The 19,409-nt window shown below is 43.8% G+C and overlaps 1 protein-coding gene across 3 annotated transcripts in view; it reads right to left on the bottom strand.

Moving 5' to 3' along the window:
• EPCIP (exosomal polycystin 1 interacting protein) overlaps window positions 1–19,409 on the bottom strand; it is a 41,151-nt gene that overhangs the window by 8,589 nt on the left and 13,153 nt on the right. Inside the window, exons 1-2 of one of the 3 annotated variants that reach the window (XM_073362208.1) lie at window positions 9,719–10,014; window positions 71–2,404 (exon numbers count right to left, since the gene is read on the bottom strand). The exons of 1 other annotated variant lie outside the window; for it this stretch is intronic. In XM_073362208.1, coding sequence (XP_073218309.1) covers window positions 1,688–2,404; window positions 9,719–9,748 — 747 coding nt within the window. In that variant the 5' untranslated portion in view covers window positions 9,749–10,014 and the 3' untranslated portion in view covers window positions 71–1,687. Of the gene's footprint in view, window positions 1–70; window positions 2,405–9,718; window positions 10,015–19,409 lie in introns of those variants that run through there. One more of the 3 variants, XM_073362219.1, reaches the window with a different exon arrangement.

The following is a 19,409-nucleotide window of genomic DNA, read 5'->3' as shown; positions in this document are numbered from 1 at the left end:
CTCCAGGTTTCAGAGTATCAGCCGTGTTAGTCTGTATCCGCAAAAAGAACAGGAGTACTTGTGGCACCTTAGAGACTAACCAATTTATTAGAGCATAAGCTTTCGTGGGCTACAGCCCACTTCATCGGATGCATAGAATGGAACATATAGTAAGAAGATATACATATATACATACAGAGAAGGTGGAAGTTGCCATGCAAACTGTAAGAGGCTAATTAATTAAGATGAGCTATTATCAGCAGGAGAAAAAAACTTTTGTAGTGATAATCAAGATGGCCCATTTAGACAGCTGACTAGAAGGTGTGAAGATACTTAAGGAAATAGATTCAATATGTGTAATGACCCAGCCACTCCCAGTCTCTATTCAAACCCAAGTTAATGGTATCTACTTTGCATATTAATTCAAGCTCAGCAGTTTCTCCTTGGAGTCTGTTTTTGAAGCTTTTCTGTTGCAAAATTGCCACCCTTAAATCTTTTACTGAGTGGTCAGAGAGGTTGAAGTGTTCTCCTACCGGTTTTTGAATGTTATGATTCCTGATGTCAGATTTGTGTCCATTTATTCTTTTGCGTAGTGACTGTCTGGTTTGGCCAATGTACATGGCAGAGGGGCATTGCTGGCAGATGATGGCATATATCACATTGGTAGATGTGCAGGTGAACGAGCCCCTGATGGCGTGGCTAACGTGATTAGGTCCTATGATGGTGTCACTTGAATAAATATGTGGACAGAGTTGGCATTGGGCAAGGATAGGTTCCTGGGTTAGTGTTTCTGTTGTGTGGTGTGGGGTTGCTGGAGAGTATTAGCTTCAGGTTGGGGGGCTGTCTGTAAGCGAGGACTGGTCTGTCTCCAAGAACTGTGAGTGTGAGGGATTATTTTTCTGGATAGGTTGTAAATTTTTGATGATGCACTGGAGAGTTTTTAGTTGGGGGCTGAAGGTGACAGCTAGTGGCGTTCTGTTATTTTCTTTGTTGGGTCTGTCCTGTAGCAGGTGACTTCTGGGTATCTCCAAGTTCTGTGTTAATGTAGAACCAAATTAAGACAACACTGGAGTAATTAAACAGCCTTCATAAGGAGACATAATTGCTCATCATACACTAGCCTAATGGTATTCCAAGGCAAATAATGGTGTGAGCTTTCAAACTACAACTGAAAAAGGTCCATGTACTTTTATGTAAAAAGATAAGAGATTCAGTACATATAACTAGACAAACTCACTACAATTCATACTATTTATACATTTTCCACATATTTACTACATCTAGCAGAATGTGTAAAAACACATTACAGATGGGTTATTATTATTAGGTAGTTCTATACCTAAAGGTACATTGTCATGTTTTCATATGCCCAAGTAATGCACATTTCATAACAAAATTAATCAACATATTTCAATCTTTACCATACAATAATTAAGTCATTTTGAAAACTTAGTTACATCACTTTTAAAATTGATTGTTTCACACTTTCTTTGTTCCCTAAGAAACAGGTTACAGAATTAATTATCTGTGTTCAAACTATTTTGAACCCCACATTTTGTGAGTAGTGTCATTTGAGTGCAGTAAGAACTGACCCACACTTACTTTCCTTTCTGGCTCAAACAAAACAGACTTGCAAATGCTCCATATCTTGTTCTAATGACAGGTTAACATGCCCCCTTACTGTACTGCTGAAGTTGTTGAACATGTTTCAGTAAATGAATGTTACAACGTAGCTTTTGTTATTAGTAGTTGAAAATATATCAGAATATGGCAGACTTGGAAAGTGGTCTGTAATGCTGGAGACATTTTCCACACTATAGGACTTCAGTAAAGAATACCTGTTGAAAAGAGATGTATCCAAGACAGAAATATACAAAAACATTTGCCTGTCTTTGTGTAGCACCTTCAGTTTGTCTGTCATCTCATTGTCGCCGCTTTTGTAGATTGTTAAATTTTGCTCTAGAAATTGGCCCTTAACCTCACTGTTTATTTGCAGCTTTCGCAATCCCAAAATGGCCAGGTATTCTGTTGGTAGAGGAGTGGAGCCACAGAGTGAAAGCTTCAGGTAGTGCACCACTGTAAAGTTCAACAGCATTCCAAGCACGGTCGTATCTGTGAACCAAATTGTTAGATCACTGTGGTAGCTGGCTCTATCTATTGTATAAGGCAAGATGGTTTTGCAACTGCACATGAGGTTTGCCAAGCTGTAATCACAATCATGGATATCAGCAGAACAGCTGCAGTTGCGAATTGTGTTTTCCTTGGTGAAAATCAGAGTGTTGTTCTTTTGACCTCTCACAAAACTGTTAAGACAGAAACCAAGAAAGCCAACCAAAAGGAAATGGTGCTTATGGCAGGATACTGACATCATGCTTCCAGGCATCTTGTCTTCTTTTACTGAGTGATTCTTATCACTTGCCATTACCTAATGAGAATAAGAGTAACTTTATTATATTAGGGTTCACTTAATCGTTAAGACTTTCTCCCACTCATTGTCTGACTTGTCTATTCAGGGCTACACTGCCACTTTACAATCTATCCTAAGTTAGGGGACAAGATGGGTGAGGTAATATCTTTTATTGGACCAACTTCTGTTGGTCAGAGAGACAAGCTTTCAAGCTACAGAGACAGGGCCAGCTCTAGGTTTTTTGCTGCCCCAAGTGCAAAAAAAAAAGGGGGGGGCCCGAGCACCACCCCTTGAAAAGTGCCGCCCCAAGCACGTGCTTGGTTTGCTGGTGCCTAGAGCTGGCCCTGCACACAGAGCACTTCCTCAGGTTAGGGGAGACACATAGCTTCACTGATCCCAGTGCAGGTCAGAGAACAAACTGTGACTCCATTGGATTTCTTGCCACTTCTTCTACTCGGGGAGGAATAAATTGTTTTATCCACTTTTATAGAACAGCTTACTTTCCCCTGTGCACTTCGCCAGATACTCTGGCTGACAAGGGTGAGGGCAAAGACAGGGCTCCTCCTACTCCTTGCTCCTATCAGTTTCCTCCCAGTGCACTTGCTTGCTGGCAGAAATATTGAGTGAGTGCTGATAACCCCTGCAACACTAGCTGCAGTGGAGGGCAATCTGAGCAGGGAAGTAAAAGGTGGGGTCTTACTGCCTCTTACTCCCCTGCATGCCTGAGTAAGGGCTGTGACAATCTAGCCCTTAGAATGTGAACTCTTTGTGGGTAGGGACTGTCTATTACTATGTGTTTGTACAGTGCCAAGCACAATAGTGTCCCTACATTCATTGGCGCCTCTAGGCATGCCTGTAATAGAAATAATAAAGGCATGGAGATTTATAAAGAACAAATTGTATCTCAGTCATTTAATCTTTACTGTTTTATAGCTCTCATCACCGCTACGGTTGAGTACCAAACCAATATGAACATTCTTCTCTCAGGCTATAGTCTACACGTATGGCGGTGTGTAGACTATACACACTGCATGCCCCCCAGCATGGGTATAAATAGCAGTGAGGCACTGCTTAAATGAGTAAAGACATGACAGAACCTTAGGATACATATCCTACACAGCTCTCTACTCACCCAAATAGTGTGTCTCCCATCTACACTGCTATTTTTAGAAGTGTAGTGTCCCGACCCTCCAGCAACAGGAAAAGGGTCTGTCAGGGGGGAGGCAGCAGGGAAATGCCGCAGCAACTCCCGCTCTTGGAGCTGTTCCTTGCTGCAGTGAAAGACTCGGGCAGCGGGGCAAGGCTCCAGCAGGGGGAGGCAGGGGAACAATACACTGCTAATAATAGCAAGTGTAGATCAGGGGGGCACTGATTGGGCAAGTTAGAGAGCCGTGGTGAGTGCATCCCTATGGTTCTGGTGTGTCTTTACTCTACTCACCTAAGCAGTGCCTCACTGTCTACACTGCTATTTATACCCAGGCTGGGAGGGGTATGGAATGTCTGTACTGTGTAGACACCAGATTCAGACAGCATCTTACAATCAGGCTGTGGTGATTTGCCCTCATCCTGAAAAAAAAACCACTTTTTCTTCTGAGTAAAACTAGAACAGGCCATGAAGATTTTATGAAGTAAAACACAAAACATATACATTCACTTCATATGCATAATTATTCCTCAAACATAAAAAGGCATTCTGTCCAAAATGAAGAGCTTGTTGGATCATATTAAAGAAGTTCTGTATTAAAATCTCAAATGAGTTTGATTCCCCAGAGTTTAAATTCCAGGGTATTACTAATTAAGAGGTCTCTTGGTTTTTGGTACTGTTTCTCTCCCTCTATGTGTGAAACTTGCAAGCTGCTAATTGTGTTAGTACATTCTAAGACAGAGTCTGTTCTCAAAGCAATTCACAGAGAGAGAGACTCAAAGCAATACTCTAACAACAGAAACAGCACCCAGAGACTCCCCACCCTTTTGTTGTATTAACAATTGTGATTAAAATAGAGATAGAGGATGTATGTGGATGGATGTTTGGTGTGGATAATAACTGAATGATCAGGGAGGTGCCAGCCTAAGAATCCAGTGTCCATCGGCTGAAGAAGGCATCAAGTGGAAATAACCAGAGGACACCCCCCCTCCCCCCGGAGGGCAGACTGGAATCCACCCAACAGCCTCAAGAATGGGAGAACCAAAGAACAAGATAACATCTAGCAGCACGGAGCCGTCAGGAATGTGCTATCTGCTGATTGATTCAGCAACAGCATGATGAAGCAATTCCCACAGACTGGCATAGGAAGAAATTCCTATAAAAATAGACTCTAAAAAGTGAGAACTTTGGGGTCTGATTCTGCAAACCAACTTCCAGGAGCATCAGATGAGCATCTGACAAGGCCCTGCTCCCTCCTCATGTCCAGGCCACCTGGCCAGTGGCTTGGCATGAGCAACTCTAAGGCTGGTAACTATGATAACAACCTTGCAGAACCTGTGTGTGTGTTTGTATGAATGAATGTGTGAATAAATATGAGATTGAATGGAATGTTATAGCTATAACTAACTGCTTACTATGATTCTTTCTGTATTCACAGTAAATATGGTCATTTGCCTTTTTCCCTTTAATAAGATCCTGCTGGTTTTTATTTTATTGGTATAACAAGCTTGCAATCTTGTAAGTAAAATACAAGAACACAATAATTTACTCCTCTGGTCTGCTAACTGGCTAGGCCCACCAGACTTTTGTATTTGTTCGGAGATACTTTTACCAGCTTATTTGCTTTTTTAGAATCTAACCTGTTGCCCAATTTAGATTTAACCAGTCCAAATATGCTAAAAACACACTTGATTGATACTGGGCTGCTTAAACAAGGGTGTGGGTCTTTTAAAATTTGACACAATTTTGAATTCAATTAATTTTACTTCCATAATTTTTCACCATTATGATGCAACCAAGTGTGCAACAACTCCTTTCCTGAACATAAATTTTAAGCAGAAGATGAATGGAGATTGCTCATGAATGAACCTGATGCTGAAGAGTTGCTAAAGAGCCTGACACCGGGACTTAAATTATCATCACATCTATGTTTTCATGATGACAACGGCATGGAAAATGTCTCACTTTCAGGATCATTAAGTTAATGTTCTACTCTTCCATTTCAATAGACAGAGTTTCAGTGACTCCTTTAATCTTGAAGAATCTGAAAAACTGACTTTCTGCACCTTTTGAGATGGATATGACTCCTGTCTTACTACTTATCAAGGTTTACATTTTATTTCAAAAGAATTATTTTTTTTCATTACTTCAAAACTTATTTCCTACACTCCCTTCAACTTTAGACATGTAGAATCAGATAAGTTTATACAAAGTTTGATCATCACTAAACACTAACCATATGTTCGCAGCACTGATCTGCAGCTTTCACATTTATTACTGGTAAAACCACATAGTGAATTCAACACTGAAGACTCAAGACAGAAAACTAAGATGAGCTAGTCAATTATGTGGTCTGCTGGCCTTCCGAAAGCATTGTTGTAAACGGACAATTCACAGCTCCATCTTCTCCCCTCTCGTCTGTGTCCAAACACAGGTGATTCCACTCCTTATTTATGACCCTCTATGCAGTCGCCATTGACTTCACCCATTCTCTTTCTCCTCCTAGCTTCTAGACAGTTCTATAATTTTATTACTGTCTTGTAATAGGCATAACAAAAAAATCTTTATTTTCTTACCACTTTCCTTTTTACTTTTTGGGGCCAGATTCAATGATATGTTCTGCCTCCTTTACGCTACTTCATCAAAGAAAAGTAGCAAAGCAAAGCAGTTTAACAACCTTCATGTGTGCTACAGACAACAGAGTAGATTCTTCATTCTGCCCAAGCTCCCCTTGGGTGCACTGGATGGGGGAGCCACAAGAGCTAATAGGGACACCTTGATCTTCAGCCATCCAGCCCCATGTTTTTACAGTATGTAGTACAATGGTACCAGATCCTGACTGTGGCCTTTGGTCCCTACCACAGTGGGTATAAATAATAAATACCGGGCAGTGTGTGACTCCTGCATTTGGGGAGCCTGGGTGTGAGCACCAGAAACTTCCTAGAAGTGGGGGAGGCCACTGGTGCCTGGACTGTGGCCCCTCCCCCTGCTCCACCCTGAGGCCCGCCCCGTTCTGCCTCCTCCCCCAAGGCCCTGTCCACACTCCACTCCAGGCCCCGCTCCTGGTTGGTCCCCTACCCTTTCTACCCCCTCCCCCAAAGCTCTCCCCCTCCTATCCGCCACTCCCTCCTCTCCGCCCCCGAGGCCCCCCGCCCACTTCTTGTGCCTCTTTGTCCCCTTCCCTGAGGCCGCCGCCACTCGTGCCTCTTTTACCCCTTCCCCGAAGCTGCCCTACCCACTGCTCGCACTTCTCCGCCCCCTCCCCTGAGACCTCCCCTGCCCACCGTTCCTCAGAGGGGGTGGAGAGGTGTGAGCGGGATTAGGATCCTCGGGGGAAAGAGGCAGAGCAAGGGTGGGACCTTGGGGGGAAGAGGGAGTTGGGGCGGGAAGAGGAGAAGTGTGGGCAGGGTGATGGGGGAAGAGGACAAGTGGGAGCAGGGCCCTGGAGTGGAGCATGGGTGGGGCTATGGCCCAGATGCCCTTTTGGCAGCAGCGCTCTGAAGGCGGCAGGCCAGCGGCAGCACCTCTAGAGAGAGGTGCGCCACATCCTGTTTGGAGAGGCTTAGCCTCCCTGGTCTCTTATACCTGCCAGGCATGGGAGAGGGCCCACCCCAGGGGGAATCTTCCCTCCCTCATGCTGCCCCACCGTGACCTCCCTGAATCCCTGAGCCATCACCCCACCCCCCGACCCAACCCCTGTTAGCCAGCCCCCGGATGATGCCATGGAGGGCTGGGCCCTAGTACAGGGGAAGCGGGGCAAGTGAAAGGCTCAAGCTCTGCTCCTTCCCACCGATGCAGAAGCCCCCCTAAAGACCAGGAAGGGGGCACCGATGCCAGGCCTTCCGCCTTGCCCCCGGGTGGAATTTGTCCACCAGTACCAGCTGGGGAAGACATGGCAGCACCGGAGGGCAGTACCACCCCTCCACTGGAGTCCCTTCCCTCAGAGGCCCCCAATGGAGCCCTTCCTGCCCCCTTAACAGTTGAAGCCCCTGCGAGCCCCGAAGTGAGCATCGCTTCGGGTGCCAGCAGGGAGAACCCCGGGGTGGTGGAAGGTGATCTCCCCTCCATTTATGAGGAGATCGAGGCCCTGGGTCTGACCTTGGTCACCCAGGGGGAGGATGACCCTCTGCCAGCAGTCCTCGATCTAAGTGACCTCACCTCAGCCCCCCTTTCCCCATGCTCCCTCCCCCTAACTGCTGCTTCTGCTCCTGCCTCTGAGGGTCCCCTGGGCTCTTTCATCTGCCCGGTGCAGGTAGCACCCCGCTGATGGCCACCGAGCCTACTGAGGCGATGGCCAGTGCCACGTGGCCAGGACCCGAGTCCCATGGGGTATCTCTCATAGGTGTGGGGCAACCGACCTCCTTCCCGGGCGGGGACCCTACTGAAGACTCTCCACCTCCCGATGCCGTGGCTGCCACACCAGCCATAGAGCCTGAGCCCAGCATCATTGAGGGTCCCCTTCCCACCCCCCAGATCCCTGAGCTGAACAGAGAGGGGCCACCTCCCAGCTGCCCAGCTGCTGGGGCTCAGGATCCTGCCTCTGTCCCTCTCCCCGACTCTGCTCTTGCCCCCTGCCCTGCCCCACTCTTAAAAAAGGAAAAAAAGATAAATCCTACAGTATTCCGATGCTAAATACTACTACTAATAATAATAATAAATAATATCCTGCCTCAAGATAAGAGATAAGATACTTGGGTGGAAATATTTTTTTACTGATTAATTTGAAATCTTATATAGTAGGACCAATTAGGACCAAATTGTGCCCATGGGTGTGGTTCCCACTGAAGCCAGCCAGAATCTTCTTTGAATCCGAGAGAAGAATTTAGCCCTTAGAATATTTAAATGTTCTCCCATCTCTAGAACACATGTCCAGTGCATCAGAAAGCCAGTACAATAAAAGCTGATTGTTTAAAAAAATGTCCTCAAGAAACTAATAGTAATAATATATAATAATGTATAATTAATGAATATTCACAGGGTACCAATCCAAACCTGATTTAATTAAACAATGGAGCCTTTTAATATACAAACGTTTGTGTAGCACCCTATTAACAGAATATTTTAAAATGCATTTAGTAGCTTGTTAGATTAGCCTTGTATTAGTAATCTGTGGTTGATCCTCAGAGGACAGTTCCCTGCTAATCGATTTGCTTTGGAGCAAGATATTCTGGATTCAGTTCCTCCTGACAACCCTACAAAGAGCATTGTTATTCTAGGATACATTGAACATTAAAATTATAAACATCATTGCATCTTGATAGAATGACTTCTTTGTCCTTTTAATTACACTCCAAATTTACAGTTTACAAAAGAGGTACATTTCAGTCCACTTATTTCTTTGATGTTTGGTCACACACTAGTATATTTACAGAAATTATGGTGGCCAGTAAATGCCCCAGGATTTACACATCCACGAAAAGAGGAAGATGAGTGTTCTAGAGAACAAACTTTAATGAGCTCACTCCAAGGAAATTTAATTTCATGCTCACCTCCCATGTCTAGCAACTATTTTAAAAGTTAGAAAAACATGTTTCTCTTGAATTCAGGATACAGACAGCTTCTTGTTGAAATTAAATATTTAATCCAAATTCCACAGCATTATCTCTCACAACATACCAGAAATGCCACCTGAACATTTAGTTAATGTTAAACTTCAAAGGTCAAGTACAACCATTCTGTAACTCCCCTGATATTATGCAGTTACACAAGCAATGAAGTTGGCCCCAAACATCTAAGGATCCAATCATGCATTATAATGAGAATTCTACTACCATACTTTTACATTTGGTTTATTTTTCCTTGGCTTGAGGCTATGATAAAATAAATCAGAATATTTACAGTATCACTATTGTGTCATAAATGCAGTAATATTCCCCTCACACATTGCCAAGAATGATCTGGATTTATCTGTTTTGAAGATAGTATTTTACAAGCAAAATTCATAGATAAATTTAGCAGCAGTATGAATTTAATCTCTATAAAAGAGATTTTAATTAAAGTGCTATATGAGCCTGCCACTCAGAATTTCTCCTGAATCGCAAACACCAACCAAAATCAATAGAAGCTTAATGATTTTTCAAAGTTCTGAAAGCGTATAGCCATGACAAAAAACAAAAGCAAAACACATTTTTTTGATAAATTCTCATCAGAGCTAACTAGTTATTCCTCTGCTAATTCTTTGCACTCACCTGAGCTTTGCTTTGCTTTGTTACTCTCATGCAGCCACCATAGGAAAATTCTGTTTCACAGTTAGTTTAGTCACAAGCTGTGTTCTGTATCTTGGTATTGAATGAAGCTTTATCTCCAAAAATACTTGCTATCCTCTTTTGTTCCTTGCAACTCAGAAGAAATCATAGCAATAAGTACTGCATGCTAAGTTTTGGTGTGTTTTTGGCAAGCAATATGCAGGCAGTGAAATATCTGTTGTAGGTTATACAGTGTCCACAAAATATTAAAATCACCTGCACTGCACTGCTATTTGAGCCTCCAACTATCTACAAAGAAATATGCATTACATAACTCCTACTCATGCTACTCTGCTGTCTGCACACTTTGGGGGTTTTGAAAAAGGTTTTTGTTGATTTTTTAACAAGCTTTTCTGCAAAAAAATAAAAATATAATAAAAGTAAGAAATTAGTTAGAAAACAGTGATAAAACCTGAACACAGCAGCTTAATGGCTCCTACCCTTAGATGCATCTTTTGGATAACTATTAGTGCTGTGGAGGGGCTGTTAGAAGGGCAAGGGTCACAACTGAACAGGCAGGAGAGAACCCCTGGGGAAGTCTGGAGGAGCTGGAAACCTGGAATATGATCATGAGGCATCAGAGAGGCTCAGAAGGCACTGGGAGTCTGTAGGAAAGAAAAAGTGGAGGGGGGTTCTAAAGGAGAAGGCAGTAGAGTTCGAGACTGGAGAGGGAGAAGTGAAGTGAGGAACAAGAGCCTAACAGAGAAAGGGACATAGGACACAAAGGGTCTGAAGAGTATGCAAGGATGGGAATTTTTGGTTTGAACTAGGTAGACAAACCTTTTCCTGCTTAGCCAAACCACATCTCTGAACTATTTGGTTTAGTCATCACAAGTGTGGCTATGTAGAGCTGGACAACAATTTCAGGATTGTTTTTTGTTGTTTTTGTTTTTATAAGATTCTTCATTGAAATTTCAAATTTAAATTAAAAAAAGGGGGAAAACATTTTAACAAGATTTTTGTGATCTCTCACGACTCATGGTGGGTTACACCTTCCTGAAACATAAGTTTTACTGCTTTGCAGGGAGACTCTCTTAGTTTGGATTAATTTTTAGAGAGTTTTTAAAAGCCACTAGGTGCTGGAACGGGCTCGCAGGGACACTCAGAAGCTCCTTGTTAAAATTCTACCACTAAACTAAAGGGAAGATTAGGGTGATTTCCTGCTCTCTAATGGGACTGGATTTTCCATTGTGTCCAAGGTTGCATCATGGCACAAAGTGGCTTTAGGACTAGAGAATCTGGGCTATGTAATCCACCCCTCCTCCTCACATACTCTCATTCTCTGGATGTTGCTTAATTACCTTAATAGAGACAGTTTATCCCTGGGGCTCTTTAAAATACTTCTAGAGAGTAGTCTATGGAATTCAGAAGATTGCATTAAATGTTAGGTACTTTAATAAAATTTCACAGAGAAGGAACTTGAGCCCCCGCCCTGAAAGGCCTGTTGTACACAACACCCCATTTCAAATCACACTTCGTTGAACACTCCGCTGTACTATCAATATACCCCCTACATTTTCAGAAACCAAGAGTCAACATTTCCAGTGAAATGTGTTTCCTATACATTTGTTGCCCTCCTTCCTTGGCTATGGCTAAGAGACAGTGTTTTGGACATAAAAAAATGAATAGATGGTCCAGTCAGTCCCCCGTTCCTCTTTGCAATCCAGGCACATTTGGAGGAAAGGATTTATCACAGGCTAACAGGGACATTTTCTTGTGGGAAATCCTCATTAAAATATTAATGATACATGGCTATTTAAAAAGTCTCTGCCACTGTACAATTTGTTTCCCTTAGACATGATATTTCCTTGACAGAATCAGCAAGTACCATAAAAGTAAGAAATTGTGACCATTCCACATGCAGGTTTTTTCAGCTTTTCAATTTGTACTTTGAAAGACTGTAGAGCTCAGAGAACCATTACTTCTTGAATTTCAAATTTGTGCTTGGCAAGTGGACTGAACCCTATCCTTCCACGAGAGGTCAGTAAACAGAAATTGTCCATCCTCACATACTCATTCTGGCACCAAGTATGGCCACATTATCTGAGGAAGGTGGGTGTATTCCTGATCTTAGAAAGACTCTGGTATGGATTTTGTTTTTAAATAACTGTTCAATCCAGTAGTTTCAGACAGTGAAACTTGTCCAAACTCATGCACAATATTTAATCTTTAAAATTGTTTGGAGTGGTGAAAAACAGTACATTTTGATATCAGATATGTAGAATTAGTTCAATCATTTATTTTAATTAACTGTTTGCCTGATAAATACTTTCTGAATGGAACGTGTAGAGGTTCCATACTCCAAGTGCAGAGACAGTTTAAACCAGTGTTTATGGGATTCTTTTGCTTCCAGTGAGAATCTGTTTTAGTCTTAGGACTGGAAAATTCTAAGCTGTGTCTGCCTATGTCAGCAAAATTTATGTCCCTGAGGGGTGTGAATATTCTACCCCCTGAGTAACATAAGTTACACTGATATAAGCGCTAATGTGCACAATGCTATGTCGGTGGGAGCTTCTCCTGCAGACATAGCTTATGCTGCTCGCAGGGGTGGTTTTTTTATGCCTATGGGAAACCAGCATAGAGCATCTTCACCACAGTGCTGTACATGTAGACATGGCCTAAGACTATTATGTCCGCTTTTCAGTTACAAGTCAGACTACTGCCAACTCCACCCCCAATGTATAAATAGTATAAACTGAGGTCTGCTTTCTCTCATCCTCCCCCATGGAATCTTTATTTAAATGGTGCCTTGTGGAAATAAATTCAGTGGACAGAACAACAGGAGAGGAACAGAAGACAGCTATAAACAGCTTCTGAGTTATGCCACTCGGAACTACCATTGCAATGGGAAATTAATCAAGTTTACAAGTTTCTGAAATGAGCCAAGGCCTTGAAATAATAATTAGGTTCCACCACCAGGAAGTGCTCTTCTTATCACTGCTCTTTCATGATATTATTACCCCTTTCCTTTTAGCATTAATCCAACCATCCTATACAGTGTTAGAATCCCTGTCCCTACAGAATAAAATCATTTTCCTCTCAGAGTTTCCTGTGACTAGTCTGGCTGCCCTTACTGTTCTCCAGGGCTCTGGAGCCCATTTACTTACTGTTACGTGCCTGCTTACCAGTGACAGGACTGATAAACCACAGAAGCAGTGGTGGGCAACCTGCGGTCCGCAGGCCGCAAGTGGCCTGTCAGGGTAATCCGCTGGCGGGCCACCAGACAGTTTGTTTACATATGCATGGACACCTGCAGCTCCCAGTGGCTGCAGTTTGCCATTCCCGGCCAATGGGAGCTGCAGGAAGCGGCACAGGCCACAGGTTCTCCTTCTCCCCTCTCCCACTGCCTGTAGGGATACCCAAGGCTCTTCTCAATTCTCACCCTGTCTCTGGGCAATTTCATCTGCACTATCATCTCTAGGATATTGACTTGCAAATCTCTCTTTCTGCCCCAGCCTATCTCCTTCCATTCAATCCCACATTTCAGCGTCTCTCCCGGAAGCAATGTCTTGTCATCAGCTGAAACTTAACATGACCATAATCAAACTCCTTATGTTTCCTCCCAAACCTTCCCTGCTGACAGCACCACCATCTTTCTCATTACTCAAACCTGCAATTTGTGGTACTTTTGACTCCTCCCTTTCCCAGTCATCCAGGCCAGATCCAAATCCTGCCATTTTTTGCTCCTCAGATCCATCCTTTTCTTTTCATCACCAAATCTTCTTTTCACAGCCAAATCTTTCATTCACCCCCTCATTATAGTCCACTTTGATTACTGCAATAGCCTCTTATTTAGCCTCCTAAATATCCTCATTGTCCTTTTACCAGAGCACAATAAGTCCCTGCTGTTCTGGGCTCCTGCACTAAGAAAGTGTGGCAGGCAGAGCAGTCTCTAGAGCTGGTCTAATTTATGCCTCCAGTATTCAGTGGGAACAGAATTGGGATTAATGTCTTCGACTCTACCTCTGAACTTGAGCTCATCCATAGATAAATACAATCTTATTTGGGTCATGCCCAACTCTTGGTATACTTTAACCCTCCCCCATACATTATGAAGTATAAATTCCTAAAGAATTCAGCTGTTTTCTTCTGGACACAAGTAAATTCTCTTTTTATAGGGCCCTGTCTAGAGGCTGAACTATGCATTATAGCTACAGCCTACTGCTAGATCCTTGGGGTCACATTCTGGCAGGCCTTGCCCATGGACTCCTGAAAGAAAGTCTATGGTCAAAAGTGGGATGGGGACATAGAAGTTGTCCACCCCTATTTTGCCTCTCTCCAAACCTATAGAGAGAGTGCTCTGCAAGCACTTTGTAACTAGAGTTAGTGTGATGTGTACTGGGCATGTTCATCTGCATAGAGCTCCTGCCCTGGCAATGATCCCTACCTACCGGCTTTACAGAGATTATTCCTAACAGCAATTCCTGCTTGAACTAATCTTTGGGTGGGGGTACGGAGAGGCCTGCTTAAAGGTTACATCATTAACTCTGATTTTACAGCGTATGCATTAACACTGTGCACAGCACTGAAAGAACTCGGGTGTACACAGTAGCAAGGTTTTCACAGTGTCTGGACCTAATGCTGCAGCTATTGAATTTAATGGGAGTATCTGCATATATCTGACTGAGGTGAGGCTATCCTGCTTTGCAGTGACCAAAGGCCATATAGGTTATCCCAACCATTATTTATGTACTCTGATTATTTAACTGCAGTATAATAGTGTCCAGAGGCCCCAAACAAAGAGAGGGCTCTAGTGGATCACTTGCTGTGCAAACATAAAATAAGAAACTGTCCCTCCCCCAGACAAGCTCCCCCAGTCAAGTCTAAATAGACAAGACTGACAAAGGGTGAGAGAGGGGTCCAGCTACATCACTTGTGATAGGTGCTGGAGACAGGATTTTGGTTTTTGTGAATGTAGAACAGCCATTTCCTACCTTCCAAATATGCAACTCCAAATTCTTTCCACATACCCAACAATTTGGATCCTAGTTCTATTTATCTTCTTCACTTAATATTTTTATCCATGATGGTAGTGAGTTGAGTGAAGAGGACTATCCTACTCAGAAATCTGCGGTTCTCCCCCATTCCTGGGGGAGCCCATATTATGATATGCGATTAGGGTGACCAGATGTCCCGATTTTATAGTTGTCGGGACATCTATAGTTCAGCTTGACAGTGTAGGGTGTTTGCTGAACTCTGTGCTTGCCAAGGGACAGTGAGAAAAAGGTGTATTTTACTATTATCATTTGAAGCTGTGAGTGCACTAACAATCATGCCTCTGTTTATTGTTTTTTGTGCTTCTGCAGATGTGGTGTTCACAGGAACCCCCTACACACCAGCAGAGCACCTCCGCCAGATAAGGAAGTGACCGAGGAGGAGCAAGGAGGACATGTTTTGGGAGATGCTCTAATCCTCTCATGCCACAGATCAAGAACACAAGGCGTGGAGAGAACTCAATTAATGAAAATTTAAAAATAGTTAGGAGAGGAAGCAGGGGCATAAGCAAATTGTAGTGGGCCAGGAGCAGATGATAAAAGTGAAGTAGGAGCAAACAGAGATGCTCAAGTCCCTAATAGTGCTGCAGGCAGAACACGTGTGCTTGCCTCCCACTCTCCCTTGCAGCCCATACAGAACTGCTTGCCATGCCCTCCCAAAATTCTTCCCACACATTCCTTGAGTCTTCCCAGCCCGTTGCAGTACCCTATTCACTCCACCCCTTCAGACAGCTTCCAAAATGATAGCTGTAGTGAGATGCAGCTATGAGAGCCTCCGCCAGGGAAGTGCCCTTGTCAATGTTATGTCCCTTTCCAGAAAGTGTTTTCTGAGTGTTGTTTATTGATACTTAATAAAAAATACTCTCTGAAAGATAATCAATCTTTATTTGTCTCCTACACACGGTGGTTGCTACTGGAATTAATACACAGTGGCAATTAGCACATTTGCAGTCTGCAAATCATGGTCAGGAAGCAATCATCAACATTTTCATGCAAGGTGGCAAGTTAACAAAGCATGGCAGAATGCTTTATAGAAAGACACATTACTGGTGCTCATTGTCAAAATGGTACCTCAAAGCCTCCTTGATTCAAATAGCGCCCCCTAGTGCCCCTCTAATAGCCCTGGTATCTGGCTGCTTAAAATCAGCCGCCAGGCGATCCAACTCCACACTCCACCCCTGGGGAAACTTTTCACCCTTAGCCTCTATCACAGGGTCACCTCAGGCTTTCTCCCTCTTGAGCCTGCACCCTGTGTTTAGGCTGGTATAATAAAGAATCTTCCATGCCTTCTTTTGCTGGATCACCCAAGTGTCTTTATTTACAGTGTTTGTGCAGTCCACAATAGCTCGTGCCCCACAGACCCTCCCCAGAGACTCCTGGCTTTTGAGACCTCCTTCTTTGGTAAGGAGACAGTGATACTGCCCTCCTGTCTCCTCCCAGGCTAGCCTCCCCACTGAGATTTGCCCAGGGCTTTTATAGCCCTCTTGTGCCTCAGCCCAACTGTCACTACTTAGCTCAGCATGTTCCTCTGAGCCAGCCCTCGTTAGGGCTTGCAGCTGAACCCCCTGCTGAGTACCTGCATCTCTACCCCGGCCTCCTGGCCAGAGAACAGGCTGCAGCCAGCATTTTGGCAAGGCCTTAAAGGGGTTTACCCCTGCCCTGCCACAGCCTCACAAATATTATGCAGCACACAGCAGGTTGCTATGACCATGGGAGTATTTTCCTCCTTTAGGTCTAACCTGCAATAAAGACAGCCCCAACGTGCTTTTAATCTGCCAAATGTACATTCAATGGTCATTCTGCACCTGTTCAGTCTATTGTTGAAGCGTTCCTTGCTGCTGTCCAGGTTTTCTATGTAAGGCTTCATGAACCAGGGGAGTAAGGGGGACTGACATGGGGGAGTATCCTGTGGAAGGCTGGGTCTTCAAGGATCACTGTGGGCATTTCAACATCCTCCAGTGGAATCTTCTGGTGTGGCAAGAAAGTTCCTGTTTGCAGCTTTCTGTAAAGGCTGGTGTTCCTGAAGATGCATACATCATGCACCTTCCCTGACCACCCAGCTTTGACGTCAGTGAAGCAACCTTGGTGATCCACAAGCACCTGCAATACCATAGAGAAGTACCCCTTTTTGTCAATGTACTCCATCACAAGATGATCCAGGACCAAAATTGGGATATCCGTGCCATCTATTGCCCCACCACAATTAGGGAATCCCATTGCCGCAAAGCCAGCCACTATTTCATAAACATTTCCAAGGGCCATAGTCTTTCGTAGCAGGATGTGATTAGTGGCTCTCCATACTTGCAAAAAAGCAACACCCATAGTGGACTTCCCGACTGCAAACTAATTCATGACTGACCAGTAGCAGTCTGGAGTTGCTAGCTTCCACAAAGCAATCAACACATGCTTCTCACTGAGAGGGCAGCTCTCATTTTGGTGCCCTTGTGCCACAGTGCTGGTGCAAGCTTCTCACACAGTACCAGGAAGGTGGCTTTGCACATCCAAAAGTTCTCCAGCCACTGCTTGTCATCCCAGACCTGCATATCGATGCAATCCCACAACTCAGTGCTTGTTTCCTGAGCCCAAGAGCAATGGTCCACTGTGTGAAGCTGCTCCATGAATGCCAAAAGTAATCTGGCATTGTTTCTTTCCATGGCACACAGCAGGGCAGGCACCACAAATTCCTATTCAGATTTGACGTTTATGATATACTACATGATCAGCATAACATTGACCACAAGAATAGAGAGCAGCGCAAGATCCATTCTTGCAGAAAGAGATGGAGGGTGCAGAGTAAACAGGGGTGGTTTAAAAATGGTGCAAAATGTAGTTGGAAGCCCATGGAATGATGGGACGGAAAAAACTGCATCATGGACGTTGAGCCCACATCATAACACACTCTGATCCACTCTGCGTTCCCACAACTCCTAGCAGCAGAAGGTGGTGAGTTGCACTGAGATAGCTACCCAGCACTCACTCCTCTCACTGTCTATGCTAGAGCACCAACTGTGGACACGCTCCGCCAACAGAAGGAGCATTGTGTGAACATGCACAAGAGATGTAATTATAGCGGTTTATGACCATTGGTGTTACTTGCATCAACTTAACTCTGTAGTGTACACTATACCTCAGACATAGTCTGTCCACTAGGTGTCAAGCCTTTGCTACAAAATGGATGCTCTAATCCACAATGAAGGTTACAATCACCAATGGCGTGCATAAAACAATATGGAATTCATAATTTGACACAGGCATATCCCCAAACTGTCAGAGTGACCCCTCCTTTCTGTCCTTCCCCAGAAGCTCCAACTTTTCCTTCTCCCTTTCATCAGAGACCACGTACTGGTCAGGTTGGAGATGGGGATTTCCATTGCTAGTTCTGAGAGACCAAGCCATTATGCTGCTATGGCAGAGTTCAGTCTCACAGGAAAATTGAAATCTAGGCCTGCAGACTCCCATCTCACCATGCAGCTATGCACATAAAATACTCTTGTGGCCAAGTGCATTTGGAGCTGCCATAGAAAGAATGGAAGATGAGTGGTTTTCAAGGCTCTGCCCATTGCTTTACCTGCAGCAGGAGAACAATTACAGTGAGGAAGGATGGCTCTGGGGTCATGCAACTTTCTCAGCTCCAATTTTCCTTTTCTCTACCCTGTCCTACCCTAGGAGGCACAAAGCTCAGATTCTTCTTGCTGTACACATAAGGACATAAGAATGGCCATGCTGGGTCAGAACAATGTTCCATCTATCACAGTATCCTGTCTTCTGACAGTGGCCAATGCCAGGGGCTTCAGAGGGAATGAACAGAACAGGCAATCATTGAGTGATCCATCCCCTGTCGCCCACTTCCAACTTCTGGTAATCAGAGGCTAGGGACACTCAGAATGAGAGGTTGCATCCCTGACCATCCTGGTTAATAGCCATTGATGGGCCTATCCTCCATGTACTTATCTAGTTCTTTTTTGAATCCTACTGTAGTTTTGGCCTTCACAACATCCCTGACAATGAGTTCCACAGGTTGACTGTGCACTGTGTGAAGAAGTACTTCTTATGTTGGTTTTAAACCTGCTGCCTACTGATTTCATTACGTGAGTCCTGATTCTTCTGTTATGTGAAGAGGCAAATAACACTTTCTTATTCACTTTCTCCACACAGTCATAATTTTGTACATCTCCATCATATCCCCTCTTAGCTGTCTCTTTTCCAAGCTGAAAAGTCCCAGTCTTTTTCATTTCCTCTCATATAGAAGTTGTTCCATATCCTTAATCACTTTTGTTGCCTTCTCTGTACTTTTTCCAATTCTAATATATATATTTTTGAGATGGGGTGACCAGAACTTCATTCAGTATTCAAGGCATGGACAAAGAATGGATTTATATAGTGGTATGATGATATTTTTCTGTCTTATTAGCGATCCCTTTCCTAATGGTTCCTAACATTCTGTTAGCTTTTTTGACGGCCACTGCACACTGAGCAGATGTTTTCAGAGATTGTAAAGTTTCATAAGGAACACCTGACACAGTCATGCCCTTAGATATCCAAATGACATCAACTGACATCAAAAACTGAGGGTGCAAAGCAGAGGCCAACTTTTGAACATTTAGACCACTATATGTGAAGTATCTGAGCTACATCTGTTG

The sequence above is a fragment of the Lepidochelys kempii genome, chromosome 1, assembly GCF_965140265.1.
Source record: "Lepidochelys kempii isolate rLepKem1 chromosome 1, rLepKem1.hap2, whole genome shotgun sequence".
NCBI lineage: Eukaryota > Metazoa > Chordata > Testudines > Cheloniidae > Lepidochelys > Lepidochelys kempii.
This window is presented reverse-complemented; position numbering and strand designations above follow the sequence as displayed.